The 20,526-nt window shown below is 48.5% G+C and overlaps 1 protein-coding gene across 1 annotated transcript; it reads right to left on the reverse strand.

Moving 5' to 3' along the window:
• Positions 1 to 1,690: 1,690 nt before the first annotated feature.
• On the reverse strand, positions 1,691 to 3,718 carry LOC125506583 (protein neprosin-like). Its single transcript, XM_048671371.2, has 7 exons — positions 3,615 to 3,718; positions 3,474 to 3,527; positions 3,175 to 3,390; positions 2,868 to 3,068; positions 2,527 to 2,580; positions 2,303 to 2,452; positions 1,691 to 2,230 (listed from the first exon to the last, which is right to left on the reverse strand). The coding sequence occupies exons 1-7, from the start codon at positions 3,708 to 3,710 to the stop codon at positions 1,841 to 1,843; spliced, it is 1,161 nt and encodes a 386-aa protein (XP_048527328.2). The 5' UTR covers positions 3,711 to 3,718; the 3' UTR covers positions 1,691 to 1,840.
• Between the last annotated feature and the right edge of the window lie 16,808 nt (positions 3,719 to 20,526).

Raw genomic sequence — 20,526 nt, forward strand, 5'->3', positions numbered from 1 at the left:
GCCAGAAGTACGTATGAGAGCCATTATTGGTTAGCACGAAGGAGATTGTCTGTAGGGTGGGGATTTGCTGAGTAATTGTGCGACAAAGAAAGGAGGTAGTAGGGGACGAGGAGACTAGAGCGTTGGGGTGTTGAAGATCCAGCCACTCTAGCCCTGGTGTCCGTGCGGGGGAAGGGCTTTGGCGGCAAATTTCATGAGTAGACAGTTATTTTGGACATGTAGGTTTTTCAGCCCTAAACCACCAAATTTTTTTGGCAAGCAAACATTTTTTCATGCAATGAGGCATTGAGCTCCTGAGCAAGCATCGTCCCCAGCCCAAAAATAGGCCCATCTAAGCGAGTCCACGATTTTGAGGGTTTTCTTAGGGATTCAAAAAACTGACATAAAATAAGTGAGGAGGGAGTCTAGGACCAAGGAGATAAGAATGAGACGATCACCTTTGTCCAGTAGTTTTGCGCGCCAGCCGGTCAGTAGCTTGCGAGCTCGTTCTATCAATGGAGTGAAAGCATTGGTTGGAGGCTTTGTTGGGGCAAGCGGAAGGCTGAGGTATGTTTGAGGGAAGGATGTGCGGGAGCAGCCCATGGCCGGTGCAATGGTAGAGACCATGGTATCGTCTGTGTGGAGAGTGGCTAGCGAGGTTTTGGAGAAGTTGATGGTTAGGCCCGTCGCCTGCGCAAAATTGTTTAGGATTACTTTGAGGGCTGCGGCAGCTACCGGGGAGGCGGCGACAATGATGAGCATATCATCGGCGTATTAGAGGACGGTGGGAGGGAGGTGGGAGAAGATCGGATGGTGGAGGGTAGGCTCAGAGTTCTGGAAGATTAGTTGTTGGAGTAGGTCGGCAACGATGAGGAAAAGATAGGGGGAGACTGGGTCGCCTTGGCGCAAGCCATTCTTGCATTGAATCCAGTTGCCTGGAACACCGTTGAGTAAGATGGCCGTTTTGCCCGTGTGTTAGAATGGTTTGGATCCAGTTGCGGAGGGTTTGAGAGAAGCCATGCACTGCAAGGAACCCGTCCAGGGCAGGCAAAGCCACGGAGTCAAAGGCTTTGCGAAAGTCGAGCTTAAAAACCATGGTGGATCATTTTCGAGTGTGGCAAGAGCTAATGAGATCAGCTGCGTACACGTAGTTTTCGGCGATATTCCTGCCGAAGATGAACCCAGTCTGGTTTCCGTGAACTAGCGTAGGTATAAGTGGCTTGCAGACGTGAAGTGAGGACTTCTGCTACCGCTTTGATTAGGCAGTTCTGCAAAGAAATTGGTCTAAAGGCGTCGGGTGAGGTTGGCGCGTCCTTCTTAGGGAGGAGTACGATATGAGCACGGTTTAAGCGTTCTGTATCTACCACGCCTTGGTGAAATTGGGAGAAGAAGAAAAGAATTGCATGTTTTAGTAGGGGCCAGTAGGTTCTGTAAAAAGATGGCCCAAAACCATCTGGGCCAGGGCTGGCTTGGGGGTTCAGAAAGAAGGCGAGCTTGATTTCTTGATGAAATAGCCTATAACTGGCACTTAAGCACAGAATAGGAACGGGGCTAAATAGGGCTGAACAACACACACACGAACACGGGCTAAGAAACTAAAAAGGCCAGAGGATCCATTCCGAGCTGCTGTCCTGAAACACAGCACGAAACAACACAGGAAAAGTGCAAATCTCAATGTCGTAGACTTGGACGGAGATTTAGCAAAACCGATTTTTCATTCCACATGAGAACATTACATCTCCGCTGGTTCTCTCCTAAATCAAATGAAGCCAGCCAGTGCTGGATGTTTCAAAAAAAAATACCCTTCGGTTCTACTGCGATTGCTGATCCAGCTAGTAGTTTCTCTACTGCAGTATACTGGTTAGCAGCATGGCTGGTCGCAGTAGATGCCCCCGGGACCCCCGTACGCAACTACATACCCAGCGCGGCCGGCGGTGAAGCCGATGGGTTTTGCACCGTAGCAGCCGGCCGTCGTGGTGACGGTCCTATCTGGGGCGTCCAAGAAGAGCTGCCCGCCGGCGTTCACACCGAGGTACTCAAAGATGGTGGCCGCGAAGCGCGAGCCTGCGCACGCGGGCATGCCGTTTCCCATCGGCGTCCTGGTGTGCTTCCCCCCTGGCCTGGTGTTGAGCACCCGTCCGCCCATCTCCACGTAGGAGCCCTCGGGGAAGGCCGTGTCGAACGCGTCCTCCGAGAAGTAGCCGATGTCCACCTCCTCCACCGACACCCACCAGATCAACTTGGCGTCGTCCTGCATATATAAATCGCCGTTAATTGACGTGCACGAAACCAATTTTCTGCTTGTAAATTTACTTTTAGTTACCCTGTGTATGCCCATTGTGATGCCATATCGTTCGCCTCCGATCTCCGAGCCAGGGCCGCTCCACGTGCAGCCGAGCGCGTATTCCTTGTTGGTGAGTGTGAAACCTCCACACTCGTGATTGTAACAATGGTGATTCACCCCACCGTCGTTCTGCGCATTTACAACTTTTTTTTTATCAGTAAGCCTTTAAAATAGAAGGTCGAAAGAAGGTGCCGAACACTTACGGTGTGATATACGAACAGTCTCGGTAGAGCGTCTTTGTATAAAGCAGGCCAGGCCTACATTATTTTTCAAGAGAAGGCTTTCATTCAGTTTCCGTAAAAAAGAAGAAAGAAAAAAGAGAAGCTTTCATTCAGCCATTATATTGAGCCACACAGTATATCAGTGTGTCTACAAGAGTGTCAGTACATTATTTGTGAGGTACAAAAGGGAAACAAATTATATCTTTCGGTTTGAAATTACTTATCAGCAGAATGAATGTATCTAGACATATATTAGCTTTAAACACATCTATTTTTATCTATTTTTGCAACCAGTAATTTGGGACGGAGAGAGTACTACATACCACGAGTCCGACAATGATCTGATTGGTGAGCTTTGCAGGCGGCTCAGTCCCTGGCCTGGGAATGTAGCTTTTGTCCAGCGTATAGCCAATCATGATGTAGTTCATGGAGAACTCATCGGGTTGAACGCCGTTAACTCTCCAGTAGGGTAACTTTGCCCGAAGCCCGTGATAAGGCCCGTCGGTGCCGTAAGCAGCGGCAACCTATACGTATGTATAGGTATAGAATCAGTTTTTACTATGTTCATAACTCTGTCGGATCGGGTCTGAAACTACGTAGTTAGTATATCATATGCATATGGAAACTTGCCTCTAGATGGCCTTGCTTGTGCAGGTCGGCGAAGGGTCGGCGGGCAAGCCGGGCGACATCTGCATTGTCGTTGGGCGAGGCCCTCCGTATGGGGACGGTTCCGGCAGGACACCGCCCATGTTTTCGCCAGGTTTGCTGCCGTTCTTCTCGTTGCCTGGAAAACAAGATACCCGACCCGGCGACAATCTCTTTCATGCTTCGCCCTGGCTTCAACACCTACGTGCCAACGATCCATCACGGCCCAGATCGGCGAAAACAGCTGATATTAGGTCTATTAAAATTAAACATCCCGATCGAACCTGAGTTTGATTGTCGATGTGCACACAGTCAATCGTGTCGCCATCCTCGACGCTCTGGCCGATATGTAGGCAGGCACCCAAGAAATTAGCATGGCACCATGCATATACATACTTGCGGGACATGATGAGCAGTAAAATTACCTCTATGGTATGTTGAACCAGTGCGGGTACAGCCCCAGCCCCGGTTGCGATTAGCAACACCACAGCCATTGCTCTCATGAAGAGATGCACTCCCATCGACTCCATTTCTGATGAATAGGTACATGTTATTCTGGCATACATTATATAGAGGGACGACGGAAGGGGGCTATAGTCAAACGATAAGGACGAGGAAACGGGCAAAAAAAAACCCTCGAGATATTGTATTTATTACTTACCATATAATACGAGTATCTCAGTGCAAAAGAGCACGTGGATTGTCCTCCAGTTAATCTAGACACGATTTCGTTTGGGAATATAGTACATGCAGATCGTAGTTACTACTACTTTCTATACGAGGAGTTCTCCAAATTATCCAGAACGATCACATAGGGTATGTAGCTAGTGCCTCTTTGATTCAAAAGATTTTCATATGATATTTGGAGGATTAGATTTCTTAAAACCTTTCCTAAGTTAATTCTAGCATTCTTTCTATAGAATCATTTTTAGTACATTTCATAGTAAATCTAGCATTCACGCAGACCTCTTGGGAATAGGTTAACGGCCAGGCTCAAAGAGGGGGCAAATGGAGATGCGCAAATGCTAAAGATCGCCTGCCGCGAGCAATAACACTGCAATCACGCATGCCACACCTTTGGTGGATCGGCCCATAGCAGAAGCGTTGTAGCAGTTCTACCAAGCTTCCCTCTCCAGTTTGTGAAGTTTCCATCCGGTTTTTCGAAGCTTTCAAATGTTTTTTTTTTGTCGTATGCCTGTTTGTCTAGTCTTCTAACCGGCTTTTCTTCTTTTTTTAAATTCTTTTGAAGGGGGGCGAAAACTACTGATTTTTTAATAATGTTATAACATTCATGAAGAACTTTCAAATTTGTGAACTTTTTTGAATTTGTGAACTTTTTTTGAATTTCTGAGTTTTTTTGAAGGGGGGCTATAGTCAAAGGATAAGGATGAGGACATGATGTGTGATCTTTGGATACAATGCATATACATATAGAATGAGAGAGATGGAAGGGAGATAGTAAAGGTTAAGAATCAGGAAAATAATGAATACCCAATGAAAATATCTCCAGATACGGTAGTATTCACTTAGCATATATACCAGCACACAAGAGCACGCGCATTAGCTTCCGGTTAATCTAGACACTTTTTCTTTCTTATGAAGAAAGATACATATATGCGGATAAACATGTGGTTATTACTTTCTATAAAAGATGCTTTGCAGATTATCTAGCGGGCGTGTTCACTGTTTTTTCAAAAAGTGTAGACATGTTTTTGAATTCATGAACATTTTTTGAACCCATGAATTATTTTTAAAATACTTAAGTCTTTTCGAATTTGTGAACATTTCTTTGATCCTGTGAACATTTTTTAAATCGTGAACATTTTACCTATTCACAAACTTAAATATTGATTTTTTTTTTCAAATTAGCAAACATTTTTTTTAAATTTGTGACCTTTTTGTCAAGTTTGTTAAGTTTTTTATTTCATGAACAATTTTTCAAATCCACGAAGAATTTTCATTAGTGAACTTTTTGAAGTATCGTGAACATTTTTTAGAGATTTCCAAACACTTTTTAAATTCCTGAACATTTTCAAATTTGTGCATTTTTTTTACAAATTCATGAACTTTACTGTTGCAGATATTTCAAAAGGGGTTAACACCCAAAAGTGGGCCATTCAGCTAAATGTAATGCATGTTTCGCTAGGTGGTACGCTTCCATATTTAATGCACGACCTTCATGGACAAAAGAGCAAGCTTCAAATTCACCTCTTGAAAGCAAGATCTCCCTGATGACACGACCCTATTGGCCCTATAAAGTGCCTTTCTCAATATTCTTGACGATAGATATTGAGAGTCAGAGGCGATCTTTAGTTGCTGTTGCATAAGGTCCTTCGCCACGGCAAGAGCTTCTGGCAAGCTAGGGCCTCCAAAGTCGCCAGGTCACTCAAACCAGTGATAACCAAGGCCAAAGATCCTAGGTAAACTCCCGTTCCATCTCTACAAATAACACTGATCGCACCCATTTTTTGGTCCCTATTCTCGACACCATCAACATTAATTTTAACTGTATCTTCTCAAGGTGGTATCCACTATTGAGCCCTGAATATTTGCTCGGTCTGCGTACCATGATGTAACTTGATCGGCTTGGCCAGGTCAAGATCCGAGAGGAATCTGTTGGTAAACATGTGAGTCGCCATCAGGCGTTGATGCTCTCCCTCATGGATTAATTTACGTCGAGCCGACCTGATGGCCCAAAGTGTGAGTGCCAGATTTATGAACTCCACACGCGATAAAGGATCCATCATCGCAAAGATCCAATTTTCCGCATTGCATTCTGATGTAGCTAGCATATGTTCAATCAACTCCTCTTCCTATCCAAACACACCTTGCCATCGTACATAAGAGAGTTTATCCACGAATCTTCATTACAACATATGGCGCAGCAAGAAGTCACTGACCATATTACGATGGTGCATCATGTAGGTAGTAGGCAGTGAGAATTGTGCCAATATCCAAAGCAAGAACTGAATTTCGAATAGAACATCGACCGTCCACAATCTACACCATGCTCTTTGTTCCCTGCTGCTATCCGACTCACCAGCCTTGAGGGTCTCCAGCCTTGAGGGCTGCAGCGAGTCTGTTCTTCCTGATGGAATAGAAAACAAGTTGGTGTCATTCTTAGATGAAAAATGGTTGAAACAAATGGCACTGCCCAGCTCTAAAAAGACCTGGCTATTATTCCGTCAGCTAATCAAAAAATGTATTGTCAATTGTTTTATGAATTTTAGCAAAAAATAAATAAATTCGAGAATTATAGAAACTCTTCATGCATTCATTAAGATTCAAAAATCTTAGCTAATTTAAAAAAGACTAAAAATTTAGAAGAACGTTCAATTTTATTTAAAGATCATAATTTTTAAAATATTTACAATTTCCAAACGTGTTCATGAGTAAGAAAGATTATGCTCACGTCGAGTTAGGTTGGCCCATGACTAGGGACATGGATAATCTGCTCCCTAGCTGGAATACACCCACATGAACAGTAAATTCTGAAAATGGTAAATAAAATCAAATAGCTCCTTGTGCGATATTTAAATGTTGGAATGGTATTCTGTGATTTGGTCTGGTCCTGAGTGAGCCCCATTTGACACTTAACTGCGTCAAATTGGCAATATTCCGCACAGGATGCTCGAGTGGGCCGCCCCATTCAATGCTCATTGTTCCGACAAGCTTTTCCAATCGTTTTTTGGTTTTTTGGTTTGTAGTTTTCACTTTGGTGTTTACTTTTATTTTCTAAAAGCAAGAACTTTATTTATTTCGAAACAGTGAAGACTTCTAAAAAAATCTATGGATTGTTTTTGGAAAACTACAAAAACAATAAAACTTTTGTGGGCATTCAAAAAAATCTATAAATTTTTCAATTTGGTGAAGAGTTTTTAAAAATGCTAACATTTCTTAATTTTGAGAACTTTTTAAAAAGACTATTCATGCAAAAAGCTGGTAGAGAAAGCAAGAGAAGAACAGAAAAATGAAAACCCGAAATAGAACATTTTGGAACATTCTTAAAACTGCTCTCACAAACTAGGGCCTCGTTTGGCCTAGGATTTTCCCTCGTCCTGCATAGAGTCGTGAAGGAGGTGGTCAAAGGTTGCTTTCTATTCGGCACTCCCTACGTGTGATCTATTGTCGTGAGTTCCTGGTAATTGCCGTTGATTTATAATCTTTGAATTTTGAACACAGGAAATGTCTGACGATGATAAGACCCTGGAGTGTGAATGCTGCTGCGATGACCGGGGTTTGTGCGACAGGGGGCCTCACCTGCAAAATGGTAGGTTCTTCACCGTGAAGCTGGAAGAGACCTTCGATGTGTGTACGATATGCAACGAAAAGTATTTCATCGTAATTAATCATCACTTGTGCTTCTTTGCTTCAACGTGTAATTTCCGGGTTTTTCAATTCGACTAGTACATTCCGTGTCATGCAAGACTGTATGTGTTGCAGATGCTCGGTTTCCAAGACTTTGGGAATATGGAAACGAGGAGGGCTCACCTCAGGACTAAACATGGTTATGTGTTCCGGGTTAAACTGTACAATGCGCTTAATCACTCACATTTCGGTTGCTCTAATTGGAAAGCTTTCTGCAAGGCATATGGATTTGAGGAGAATATGCAAATCAAACACATTAACCTATGGGAGAACGGCGGCCAACCAAGCATGCTGGTTGGCCGCGACAAGAAACTTTTTTTTTTGAAAGATGAAATTGAGAAACATTTTAAATTTTTTTTGCAAGATGAAATTGAGATTTTTTCCTTTTGAGAAAAGTTTTTTTTTTTGATTATTTTTGAAATATGAAAGTGGCAGTACTGTTTCACATCATGAAGCTCACATGATCTCCATTTCTGCTGCTGCTTTGGATAACAAAACAGAAGTGTCAGTTCAGACCGATGCAGTTACGAGTTCAGTTACAAGGGTTAAATCTCATGTTTTTGATCGACTCAGGCAGTACCCACTCCTTAGATTTGGCTCTATCATTTCAGCTGCAAGGAATTGTCCCAATGCCACAGGTCCAGGTTAAGATAGAAAATGGTGATACTGTCTCCTGTAACTCTAAGTTGGTCTTGTTCTGGTCACACATTTCTTAGTGATTTAAAGACTTTTCCATTGGCCTGTTATGATGGCATAGTTGGCCTTTATTGGTTGGCAGCTCACAGTCCTATGACAGTCGATTGGGAATGCCACTTGATTTCTTTTGTTCACAAGGGCACAGATATTACTCTCCTAGGTACTGCGGCTGAATTACCTGAATTAATTGTTGTAGAGCTTTATGCACTGCTGCAGGCTGAAGCTCTTCCTATTGACCCTAATATACAAAAACTTTTGGACAGGTTTCAACATGTTTTTCAGCCACCCTCTGGTCTTCCTCCTCGCCGTCCTTATGATCATACTATTCCTCTATTGCCTGGAGATGTTCTGGTATCAATGCGACCCTACAAACTCGCTCCAGCACTGAAGATAGGGTTGGAAAAACAGATTCAGGAAATGCTTGACAGCGGTGTGATCCGTTTGAGCAATAGCCCCTTCTCTTCTCCTTTGTTAATGGTCAAGAAAAAAGACAAGTCGTGGTGCCAGTTATGGATGAGCTGCTCGAAGAAATGCAATGACACCGAAGCGGAATTTCCTATACCTGTTATCGATGAGTTGCTCGAAGAATTATCTGGTGCCACCAAATACGGCTAGCCCCAGTGAAGAGTACAAAACAGCTTTTCAGACTCATTCGGCATTACGAGTTCATGGTTATGTGGTTTGGGTTGACAGGGGGCCCTTCGACATTTCAATTTGCTATGAATTTCACCTTAGCGCCTGGGTTGCGTCACTATGTGGTGGTATTTTTTTGATGACATCTTAGTTTTTAGTCAAACTTTTGAGCAGCACCTGGAGCACGTTGAATCTGTCCCTCAAGCTTTTATCTGAGCATCACTGGAAAGTGGAGCTTTCTAAAGGCGCTTTTGCTCAACGACAAGTTGATTATCTTGTTCATGTCATAAGTGGTGCAGGAGTTGCAACTGGCCCTGGTAAGATCTCAGCTATTCAAACATGGCCTACACCTGCCCATATCAAAGAGGTGTGTGGGTTCCTTGGTCTAACTGGATACTACCGTCAGTTCATTCGAAACTATTGTATTCTCTGCCGCTCCCTCACTGCACTGCTTAAGAAAGGGGTTGTTCAGACGTTGAAAACCAAGCATTTCTGGTTCTCAAAGAAGCCTTAATGACTGCACCTGTTTTAGCATTGCCCAACTTCCAGAAAGTTTTTGTAATTGCCCTGATGCTTGTGACGTAGGCGTGGGAGCGGTGTTGATGCAGTAAGGGATTCCATTGCGTATGTTAGCAAGGCGTTGGGACCCAGAAACAGATTATTATAGGTTTACGAGAAGGGGTACTTGGCTATTTGTAGCGGTGGAGCACTTGGCGTCAGTACTTGCAGCTGAGTGAGTTTATGATTGAAACTGATCATCGTAGTCTTACTTGTTTATCTGATCAACAACTGCACACTTTCTGGCAGCAGAAAAGCTCTGACCAAGTTGTTACGATTGCAATACACAATTCAATATAAAAAGGGGACTGAAAATAGTGTTGTTGACGCTCTTTCTAGACGTCCTAATTCTTCAGTAGAACTGCAGATGGTCTCTTCAGTCCAGCCTACTTGGTTGTCTGACATAATTGCTAGTTATGCTCAAGATCCTCATGCAGAAAAACTGTTGCAAAAATTGGCAGCAGATCCTTCTGCAGATGGCAAATTTTCACTGAAAAACGGGTTGCTTTGTTGTGTTCTTCATACCAAAATTCTTCAATCCTTCCATGCTACACCTCTTGGAGGTCATTCTGGTTTCCTGGTTACTTACAGAAGAGTGCACCAATTATTGGTGGTCTCGTATGAAATCTTTTGTCAAATAATTTGCCCAACATTGCCTTATTTGTCAGCAAGAAAAGCCTGACAGAGTGCCCTATGCTGGCCTACTTCAACCTCTTCCTATCCCTAAAATGCCTTGGGAAATGGTGACTATGGATAAAGTTCTTGAGCGTCGAGTGGTTCGTCGTGGTGCTAAGATGGTGGTTGTCGGTGTCAAAACCGGCGGATCTCGGGTAGGGGGTCCTGAACTGTGCGTCTAGGCGGATGGTAACAGGAGACGAGGGACACAATGTTTTTACCCAGGTTCGGGCCCTCTTGATGGAGGTAAAACCCTACGTCCTGCTTGATTAATATTGATGATATGGGTAGTACAAGAGTAGATCTACCACGAGATCAAGGAGGCTAAACCCTAGAAGCTAGCCTATGGTATGATTGTTATATGTTGAGGTTCCGTCCTACGGACTAAAACCCTCCGGTTTATATAGACACCGAAGAGGGTTAGGGTTACACAAAGTCGGTTACAATGGTAGGAGATCTGAATATCCGCATCGCCAAGCTTGCCTTCCACGCCAAGGAAAGTCCCATCCGGACACGGGACGAAGTCTTCAATCTTGTATCTTCATAGTTCAGGAGTCCGGCCGAAGGCATAGTCCGGCTACCCGGACACCCCCTAATCCAGGACTCCCTCAGTAGCCCCTGAACCAGGCTTCAATGACGACGAGTCCGGCGCGCAGATTGTCTTCGGCATTGCAAGGCGGGTTCCTCCTCCAAGTTCTTTATAGAAGATTTTAAACACCAAGGATAGTGTCCGGCTCTGCAAAACAAGTTCCCACATATCGCCATAGAGAGAATAATATTAACACAAATCTAATCTGCTGACGTATTCCGCAGCGTGATATCACACTGCTGCCAAGTCCTTTACTCGAATCGTTTTTACTTCCACACCTCAGCGTGTTTTGCGAGGCGGTTTCCTTGGCACGTCTTGTCAAAGCAGAGATCGTGTCCCCTTTATTTACGGGATTCTCATCAATACGGACGTGGGTAACCTAACCGCGCCATTTATCATGGCGCTTGGGAGGCAAGCGGGTTTTACTAGGCTGGTGGGGACGCATAGTCGCATCCGCCCATATAAGGGGATAAGGATCCACCTTTTTACCTACGCATTCTTCCTCCTCTGCCTATCCATCTTCTGTGCACCCGAGCTCCAGCCGCCAAGTCCACACTTCCCACCTCAACCTTCTCCAGCAATGTCCGGAGCGGGAGGCAAGTGGATGGTCTCCTCCGTCACGGAGGGCCATGTCAAAAAGCTAAGGAAGGCCGGATACTTGTCTAAAGACATCGCGCACCGGCTTCCTGAGGAGGGGCAGCTCCTCCCCACCCCAAGGCCCCATGAGAGGGTAGTATTCCTTCCCCACTTCCTCCGCGGACTGGGTTTTCCACTCCACCCATTCGTCCGGGGGCTCATGTTCTACTACGGCCTGGATTTCCACGATCTGGCCCCGAACTTTGTCCTCAACATCTCGGCGTTTATCGTCGTGTGCGAGGCTTTCCTCTACATCCGTCCCCATTTCGGCCTCTGGCTCAAGACCTTCAACGTCAAGCCAAAGGTGGTGCGCGGCAACTAGGCGGAGTGCGGAGGCGCCATGGCGGGCAAGATGGCCAACGTCCTATGGCTCAAGGGCTCCTTTGTGGAGACCCTGAAGGGGTGGCAATCCGGGTGGTTTTACATCACCGAGCCGCATGATCCGGAATGGATCGCAGCCCCTGAGTTCCGATCCGGACCCCCCACGCGGCTCACGTCCTGGAAAGAGACGACCTGTCGTGGGGCGACGAAAGAGAGGTGACTGGACTGCAGACATGCATCCAGTCCCTGGTGAACAAGCAGCTCAAGCTTGTTGATGTGGTCCAGGTTATGCTCGTCCGCCGGATCCTCCCGTGTCAACAACGGGACTTTGATCTATGGGAGTTTGACCCGGCGCAGCACCAAACCCTTAGCAGGCTCTTCGACACGACGTATGAAGACGTTTGGAGGGTGCTAACCAAAGGCGTCGAGGCTCCCGCATCCGCTTCCGAGGACCGCGGATTCAGCTCGCAGCGTCACGCTAGCGAGGTAAGCTATTATCACCTTTTACAGGATGTTAGCTTTCTCATAGTTTGACTCTATGCGGGATCTAAACTCCCGCACCTTTGACAGGCTTGGCAGGCGAAGTCCGGACTGATTAACTGTTCGGCTCCCTTGCCCGAAGACCCAGCCGATGCTCGCTTAGCGAAGCTGCTGGTTCCGGCACCCTATGTGGTGCCGGAGAAGAAGGCCAAGAAGAAGAAGGTCATGGGGACTCGAAAGAGTTCCCGGCATATGGTGGTGTCAGACTCGTCGTCCGACGAATCCGAGACACACTCCTCCCGTGAAGACGAGGAGGAGGAAGAAGAAACCTCTCCCCCTCCAGCGGGGGGAGGAAAGAAGAGGAAGGCCGCCCCAGCAGGGGAGGCCGAAGGGTCCAAGAAGAGGAAGACCCCTCCATCGGACTACTCCCCCGACGCCGACGAGGACGAAGAGGATTGGCCGGACAGGGCCAAGCGTCCGGCGAAATCGTAAGTATTCGGATACCGGAGTAACTCATGATATTCCTTTGTTTGCACAGCTTTCCCTAACGTCGAACATAATCATGCAGCCCGCCCAAGGACGGGCTTGACGAGTCGTCCAGCGGCTCCCTGGATTCATCGGACGTGGATTCAGTTCCGCCCGCCACCTCCCCCGGTGTTGCGGACGACGCCGAAGTGGCGTCGCAACAAGTGCCGCACCAAGAGGAGGCGGTCCTGGAGGAGCCGCGGGGCGACCTCCCGGACTCTGGGAGTAAAGGGGACAAGACCCCCCAGGGCTCCAAGTCCGGCTTTGTGCCGGACACCGCGCCGGAATCCTCAACGACTCCGGACTGCGGTAGGCGACTTCCTTCTAAGAGGAGCAAGCCTACCGAGCCGGGGGCCTCCGTCCAACCGGAGGTGCCGGACAATCTACTGGAGGTGCTTAAGGGCGCCTCTATCGACGAGGAGCACCGTACTATCATGAGTACGGTGATCCAGAAGGTTCAGTCCGCCAAGAGCGGACTAACTGAAGCTTGCGCTAGCCTTCTGACAGGCTTCGAGGTAAGTAAAAATATGTAAAAATATTACCGCATAGACAGTAGCCCCTGATGCTCTGTTTGGCGTTCGGAAAGAAAAGCCGAATAGAGGATCTATTAAATATTGCAGGAGTCTAACAAAAAAGAGTCAATATGCGTATGCAGGCTTCGCTGCTAGCCACCGCCGCACTGACTGCGGAGGTGGCTGCCCTGAAGCCGGGCCACGAGCGGACCGACCAAGAGCTCGGCCTTGCCAAGTGGCAGCTCGAGGAGAAATAAGGTAAGAGATACCTTATAGAAAAACATATAAAAAAGATGCAATTGCAAAAAATGACAGGATTGATACTGCTTATTGTAGGGGCCACAACTGAGGTGGCGACCCTCAAGCAGGCGTTGTCCGAGGCCGAGAAGAAAGCGGCCACTGAGCGCACCGAGCGGGAGAAATTTGAGGCGCAGGTCGGCGAGGTGCAGCAAGAGCTTCAGGCTCTCATGAAAAAACATGAGAGTTTGGAGCTGGACTCGAAGACGCGAGCGTCCGAGCTTGCTGCGGCCCTTGAAACTACCAAGTCTGCCAAGGCCGAAGCCCAGAAGGCCCTCCAGGTATTGGATGCGGTGAAAAAGATAGCGGCGGGTAAGGCATTCTCTATGCAAAGCAAACATATAAAAGTAAACTACTTGTTACTTACCCGAATCCGGAGCTCTCCAGGGGCATTTGCAGATCTTCCCCGTAGCATATCCGATGCCGCCGCATTCTACCCAACCGAGGAAGGCAGCTCGACGGAGAAGGTGTTCTGGTCTTAGTACGCTGAGGCCGGACACCCTGTGCCCTTGAGCGACCAGCTGAAGAAGCTGGTCGAGCTCCACAAGGTGGCTGAACAGGCCATGAAGGGCTTCATAGTTCGGCTGTGGCCTGGAGAGGCCCTGCCTGGGAGCTACATCGGGCTGGTGCGGCGGCTGGTGGATGCCTGTCCAAGGCTCGAGGTCATCAAGCGCTCCGTCTGCATCGAAGGTGCCCGTAGGGCCCTTGCCCGTGCAAAGGTGCACTGGGGTAAGATGGACGGTGAGAAGCTTGTGAGGGACGGGTCGCCGCCGGGGAAGGAGCATCGCAAGCCCGAGAACTATTATAAGGATGTTCCGGCGGGTGCCCGCCTTATGGAGGATGAATGTACCAGGGATGTAATTTTTGAATGAACTCGCTCGTATTGTCCTGTGCGCTGAAAACTTGTTCATTTGCGCTAAGCAATGCTTTTTGAATTTAAAATATTACTTTCTGTGCGGCCGTTTATCAAAAATTGAGAGATGGCCAGTCGTCGGCTTCTGCCCCCATGCCACTAGTGCTGGGGTGTTCGGGATAAACCTGAGCGCTCTTTTTCCCATGATTGGGTCCTTCGAGGGAGGCGTTCAGTACAACGAACAAGGCAATCGGACTATAATGCTTGAACACTCTCACTTAGCCATAGAACTCTATAATTTTAAATTTCGGCGAAGCTCCTAGTATTCGGAAGACCGAGTTCGGGGCGCTATCCACGCCTTGGCCGGACAAAGCCGGCTCCTCGCTCTAAGCGGCATAAGTCTTTAGGGACTCGAAAAACCTCTCGAACAGCGACCGGTCTCTCGCCTCATCATGACAGTCAGTTTTAGCTTTCTCTACTGAGGTGCTCAGCCCAGCTCAACTGGGGCACAATCGCAGTAGTTCTCCTAGTGCTACCTTAGCCGATATAGCGGAACGTAAGGCACGAAAACATAGGAGCCGGGCAAACCCAACTATTGACCCAAAACATGATTCGGAGCCGATGCATATAATGCTATAAGTTCGGGGTGCCGCACTTGTGAAAGTGTTCGGACTTCTCACACCATATTAAGGGGTACTGAAGCCCCTGGCGTATTTGCCGTACCACAGTGTACGGGTGCAACATGTCACTAAGGAACATATATGTAAAAAGAGATTAATGCAAAAAGATAGACAAAAAGCTATGCATTGTTTATAAAAAGGCTGCGATCCAAGCAGAACGATACAAATAGTGCGATAAGCAAACAATTGGACTATTTAACATGTCCTGTCCAGGGGCAGGCCGCGGAATTGTGTGCAAAACAGGTATACTGCTCGTAAAAGAGACCACCTGGGAGTTCCATAATGCGGCATGGCTTGTCTGCTTTCCTGGATCTTGCATCATTTGTGCGGCAGTTGGTTTGCCGAACAGGTCGTCCGAAGTATGGAGTCCTGAAAGTAAAAGAAAAATAAATAAAAACTTCGGCAGCCCCTAGTACGGTTAAAGCCGTATTTTGGGCGTGCCGTGATAGTGCCCCTCCCCTTGTGCCCATGGAATTTCAAGGGCGTAATTATGTACGCGAAGCACTGGTTTCGCTGTTTCACGAGGGCTGGGGTTGGGGCCACACTGCTACGCCTGCTCAGAACGTGCCAGGCGGTCCTGTTGTAGGTTACTCCGGGCGCGCTTGACAGTGTCCGGCTTTTTAGAGGACGGGCTGGAGAAGTTGCTTTGTACTTCCGCCGAACAACTAAGGAGGCTGCTTTGTACTTCCGCTGCGAGGGCTGCCGTGTGCTCCTCCGTTCGGAGGGAGCGTTGGGTGTTTCCATTGACCGTGATTACTCCTCGAGGGCCTGGCATCTTGAGCTTGAGGTATGCGTAGTGCGGTACCGCCTTGAACTTTGCAAAAGCGGTTCGCCCGAGCAGTGCGTGATAGCCACTGCGGAACGGGACTATGTCGAAGATTAACTCCTCGCTTCGGAAATTATCCGGAGATCCGAAGACCACTTCAAGTGTGATCGAGCCTGTACAGTTGGCCTCTACACCTGGTATGACGCCTTTAAAGGTCATTTTGGTGGGCTTAATCCTCGAGGGATCTATGCCCATTTTCCGCACTGTATCCTGGTAAAGCAGGTTCAGGCTGCTGCCGCCGTCCATAAGGACTCTTGTGAGATGAAATCCGTCAATAATTGGGTCAAGAACCAATGCGGCGAACCCGCCATGACGGATGCTAGTGGGTGGTCCCTTCGATCAAAAGTGATCGGGCAGGAGGACCATGGGTTGAACTTTGGGGCGACTGGCTCCAGCGCGTATACGTCCCGTAATGCACGCTTTTGCTCCCTTTTGGGGATGTGGGTTGCGTATATCATGTTCACCGTCCGCACTTGTGGGGGAAAACCCTTCTGTCCACTGTTGTTCGGCGGCCTGGGCTCCTCCTCGTCGTCGCTACGCAGCCCCTTGTCTCTATTTTCGGCATTTAACTTGCATGCCTGCTTGAACACCCAACAATCCCTGTTGGTGTGATTGGCTGGCTTTTCGGGGGTGCCATGTATCTGGCACAAGCGGTCGAGTATTCGGTCCAAATTGGACGGGCCCTGAGTATTTCTTTTAAATGGCTTTTTCCGTTGACCGGATTTGTAGCCTCGGAATCTGGCATTGACTGCCGTATCCTCGTTGCTGTCGCTGCCAACGCGGCGTTTTTGCTTGTTCCGGCGCGACCTGCCACTTTTGTCCTTGGTATCCGAATTACCAAGGTTCTTGGTTAAGTTGTTGCTGCGAGCTAGCCAGCTGTCTTCTCCCGCGCAAAAACGGGTCATGAGTGTCGTGAGGGCTGCCATAGATTTCGGCTTTTCCTGTCCAAGGTGCCGGGCAAGCCACTCGTCGCGGATGTTATGCTTGAAGGCTGCTAGGGCCTCTGCGTCCGGACAGTCGACTATTTGATTTTTCTTTGTTAGGAACCGTGTCCAGAATTGTCTGGCCAATTCCTCTGGCTACTGAATTATGTGGCTTAGGTCATCGGCGTCCGGTGGTCGCACATAGGTGCCCGGGAAATTGTCGAGGAATGCGGCTTCCAGGTCCTCCCAAGAACCGATTGAATCTGCTGGCAAGCTGTTAAGCCAATGTCGGGCCGGTCCTTTAAGTTTGAGCGGGAGGTATTTGATGGCATGTAGATCATCGACGCGGGCCATGTGGATATGAAGGAGATAATCTTCGATCCATACCGCAGGATCTGTTGTGCCATCGTATGATTCGATGTTTACGGGTCTGAAACCCTCAGGGATTTTATAATCCATTACTTCATATGTGAAGCATACTGGGTGTGCGGCGCCTCTGTACTGCGCTATATCACGACGTAGCTCGAACGAGCTTTGTCTAGTGTGTTCGGCCCGGCCGGATTTATTGTGTCCGGAGTGACGATCCCCGTCACGCGTCGTGGGGCGCCCACGCGATCTGTAGATCGATCTTGTTTGTCTTGCCTTGTCCTCCAGTATGTCTCGCAGGTCTGGCGCATTTTCCCGTGCCTTAGTATGCTTTGAGCGGTGCCGGGGCATGGCTTGGGTGGAGGGCCGAGAGGCTTCTCTGTCACGGCCACGAGGTGGCCGTTCGGCCATGTCATGCGCTGGTGATGTAGGTTTAAATGCTTCCTCCTCTAATCGGGGTAGCAGCCTGCGCTTTGGGTAGCTCTTGGAGGGGCGTTCGAGTTCATACTCTTCGGCCGCAAGGACTTCAGTCCATCTGTCAGCTAGCAAATCTTGATCAGCTCTAAGCTGTTGCTGCTTTTTCTTGATGCTGCTTGCTGTGGCCATAATCCTGCGTTTAAAACGCTCTTGTTCGGCGGGATCCTCTGGCACGACGAATTCGTCGTCGTCGAGGCTTGCCTCGTCTTCGGAGGGAGGCATATAATTGTCATCCTCAACCTCTCTGTCTGCCGCTCTCTCGTGAGGGCTGGCTTCTCCATCCTCCTGTGCGGAATCTTGCTGGAGGGGGTGTTCTTCAGCGCTATCCAGAGTATTATTATCTCCTGTGCCGGAATCACCGTTTTTACTTTGGCGGGATTTAGAGCGGCGCCGCTGACGTCGACGCTTGGGCTGTTTCTTGGAGGTGTCATCCCCCGCTGTTCCATCGCCATCTCCGTCTTTTGGAGTGTCCACCATATAAATGTCATATGACGAGGTGGCTTTCCAGTGCCCTAAAGGTGCTGGTTCTTGATCGTCTCCTGCATCGGCGTCCATACCATCGATGTCTTCGGAGTCGAAATCGAGCATGTCGCTTAAATCATCGACAGTGGCTACAAAGTGGGTGGTGGGTGGGCTTTGAATTTCTTCATCGTCCGTATCCCAACCTTGCTGACCGTAGTCCGGCCAGGGCTCTCCTGATAAAGAGAGAGACTTTAGTGACTTCAGAATGTCGCCGAAGGGAGAGTCCTGAAAGATGTCTGCAGCGGTGAACTCCATGATCGGCGCCCAATCAGATTCGATCGGCAGGGGCGCGGAGGGCTCGGAGTCCGGAGAGGAGTCCGGCCGCTCGGAGTCACGGGCTTTGTAGAGTGCGGGGCTAGTGTTCGGCTCGATCGCCTTTGGGATCACAGCCCCCGAGGCGGCGTCCAACCGCTCATCCTCGATTGGTGCAACCGGCTCTGAATTAAGGGTCGGAACCGATGCGTGTGCGGCCTCCAGGGCACTGTTCGGTGGTAGAGCTAGATCATGCTCATCGAGACAGTGCGGCGCGCTCGTTTGTGGCTCGAATCCGTCGAAGATCAAGTCCCCGTGGATGTCAGTCGTGTAGTTTAAGCTTCCAAACCTGACCTGATGGCCAGGGGCGTAGCTTTCGATCTGCTCCAGGTGGCCAAGCGAATTGGCCCGCAGTGCGAAGCCGCCGAAGATGAAGATCTGTCCGGGGAGAAAAGTCTCACCCTAGATCGCATCGTTGTTGATGATCGAAGGAGCCATCGGGCCTAAAAGCGACGACACAGAGGAACTCTCAATGAAAGCACCAATGTCGGTGTCAAAACCGGCGGATCTCGGGTAGGGGGTCCCGAACTGTGCGTCTAGGCGGATGGTAACAGGAGACGAGGGACACAATGTTTTTACCCAGGTTCGGGCCCTCTTGATGGAGGTAAAACCCTATGTCCTGCTTGATTAATATTGATGATATGGGTAGTACAAGAGTAGATCTACCACGAGATCAAGGAGGCTAAACCCTAGAAGCTAGCCTATGGTATGATTGTTATATGTTGAGGTTCCATCCTACGGACTAAAACCCTCCGGTTTATATAGACACCGGAGAGGGTTAGGGTTACACAAAGTCGGTTACAATGGTAGGAGATCTGAATACCCGCATCGCCAAGCTTGCCTTCCACGCCAAGGAAAGTCTCATCCGGACACGGGACGAAGTCTTCAATCTTGTATCTTCATAGTCCAGGAGTCCGGCCGAAGGCATAGTCCGGCTACCCGGACACCCCCTAATCCAGGACTCCCTCAGTGGTCCAAGTACTCGTGCAATGGATTGGCGGCACTGTCGAAATGGCAACCTCAGAAGACATGGAGACCATCAAGCAGCTCTTTCCGCGCGCGACGGCGCCGTGTTTCAACAAGGAGGGATTGTCAGCAATTCTGTTCCAGTCACTGAAGGGCGGGAGGCTGCTGTTGATTCAAACCGAAGGCCCACTCGCAACCCTCGACGGCCCGCTCGCGTTGCAGGCCCAGAATGGGTCTAAGGACCTTGTAATTGTTTTTCTTTTAGCTGTCTCGGGGGATAGGATTGGCTTGGACATCCGTGGAATTAATGGCGCCATTATCTCGGAGATTCATAGCAGAGTTCTATCTTTTAACTGTAATTTTACTTTTAAAGGTCGTGCCGCTAAAGTAGAGGCGCATATATTAGCCAAGTATGCATTTCCTTCAGGTCCGAGGCAACGCATTTGGTTCGGCCAACCCCACGACCAGAGATGTATCCCACTTTCTGTGGTTTTTGTTGAATAAAACTTGGTTACCCCTAAAAAATAAGTTGTCTCGGGGGATATGATTTTTTTAGAAAAGAAGGATGACCCCCGGCCTCTGCATATGATTTTTTTAGAGATGCATACGGCCACTTTATTGATTATTCTCGAGGACCGTACAAAGTATTACAACAATGTGCCTGAATCCACCATCTTGGCAGCATATGCCGCTACTCCTATCCAATATGATGAAGGGGTGCTAGCTAGGCCACTACCCAAACCACTCACCTAAGCCTAACATCAAAAGCCAGAATCTGAAAATCATTTGAAAGCCCCAGCCGAGCCACATACCGGGTCTGGGGCACAATCCGGTCAGACGCACTTGTGTGTCGTCGCCGCCATCTTCCACAGGTCTTCAGATCATATTGAAGCTTCTACCTTGTCTGGCCACTCTGCCATCGACGTCACCATGACGCCAGACGGCAACCTCCTCCTGCGCGAGCCCATCTCCGCGCAACGGACGCCGAGTCTCCACAGCGCCATGCCGTCGATCTCCGCCGCCATCAATGTGTGAGATGAAGCACCGCTCCACCATCCCTCCAGCCAACACTTGCTCCAAAACGATGCCCCCAGAAGGGAAAGCGATAGAACGCTATCATCA

This window comes from Triticum urartu, chromosome 5A (genome assembly GCF_056163025.1).
Source record: "Triticum urartu cultivar PI428250 chromosome 5A, HENAU_Tu73, whole genome shotgun sequence".
NCBI classification, from domain to species: domain Eukaryota; kingdom Viridiplantae; phylum Streptophyta; class Magnoliopsida; order Poales; family Poaceae; genus Triticum; species Triticum urartu.

What these genes read in the sequence shown, in the direction of transcription:
- LOC125506583 (XM_048671371.2), bottom strand. Translation starts at nt 3,710, where the DNA reads ATGGGAGTGCATCTCTTCATGAGAGCAATGGCTGTGGTGTTGCTAATC. An exon ending in TGGTTCAACATACCATAGAG is followed by an intron (nt 3,528 to 3,614) that starts GTAATTTTACTG and finishes CATATCGGCCAG; the next exon opens with AGCGTCGAGGATGGCGACAC. An exon ending in GACTGTTCGTATATCACACC is followed by an intron (nt 2,453 to 2,526) that starts GTAAGTGTTCGG and finishes GTAAATGCGCAG; the next exon opens with AACGACGGTGGGGTGAATCA.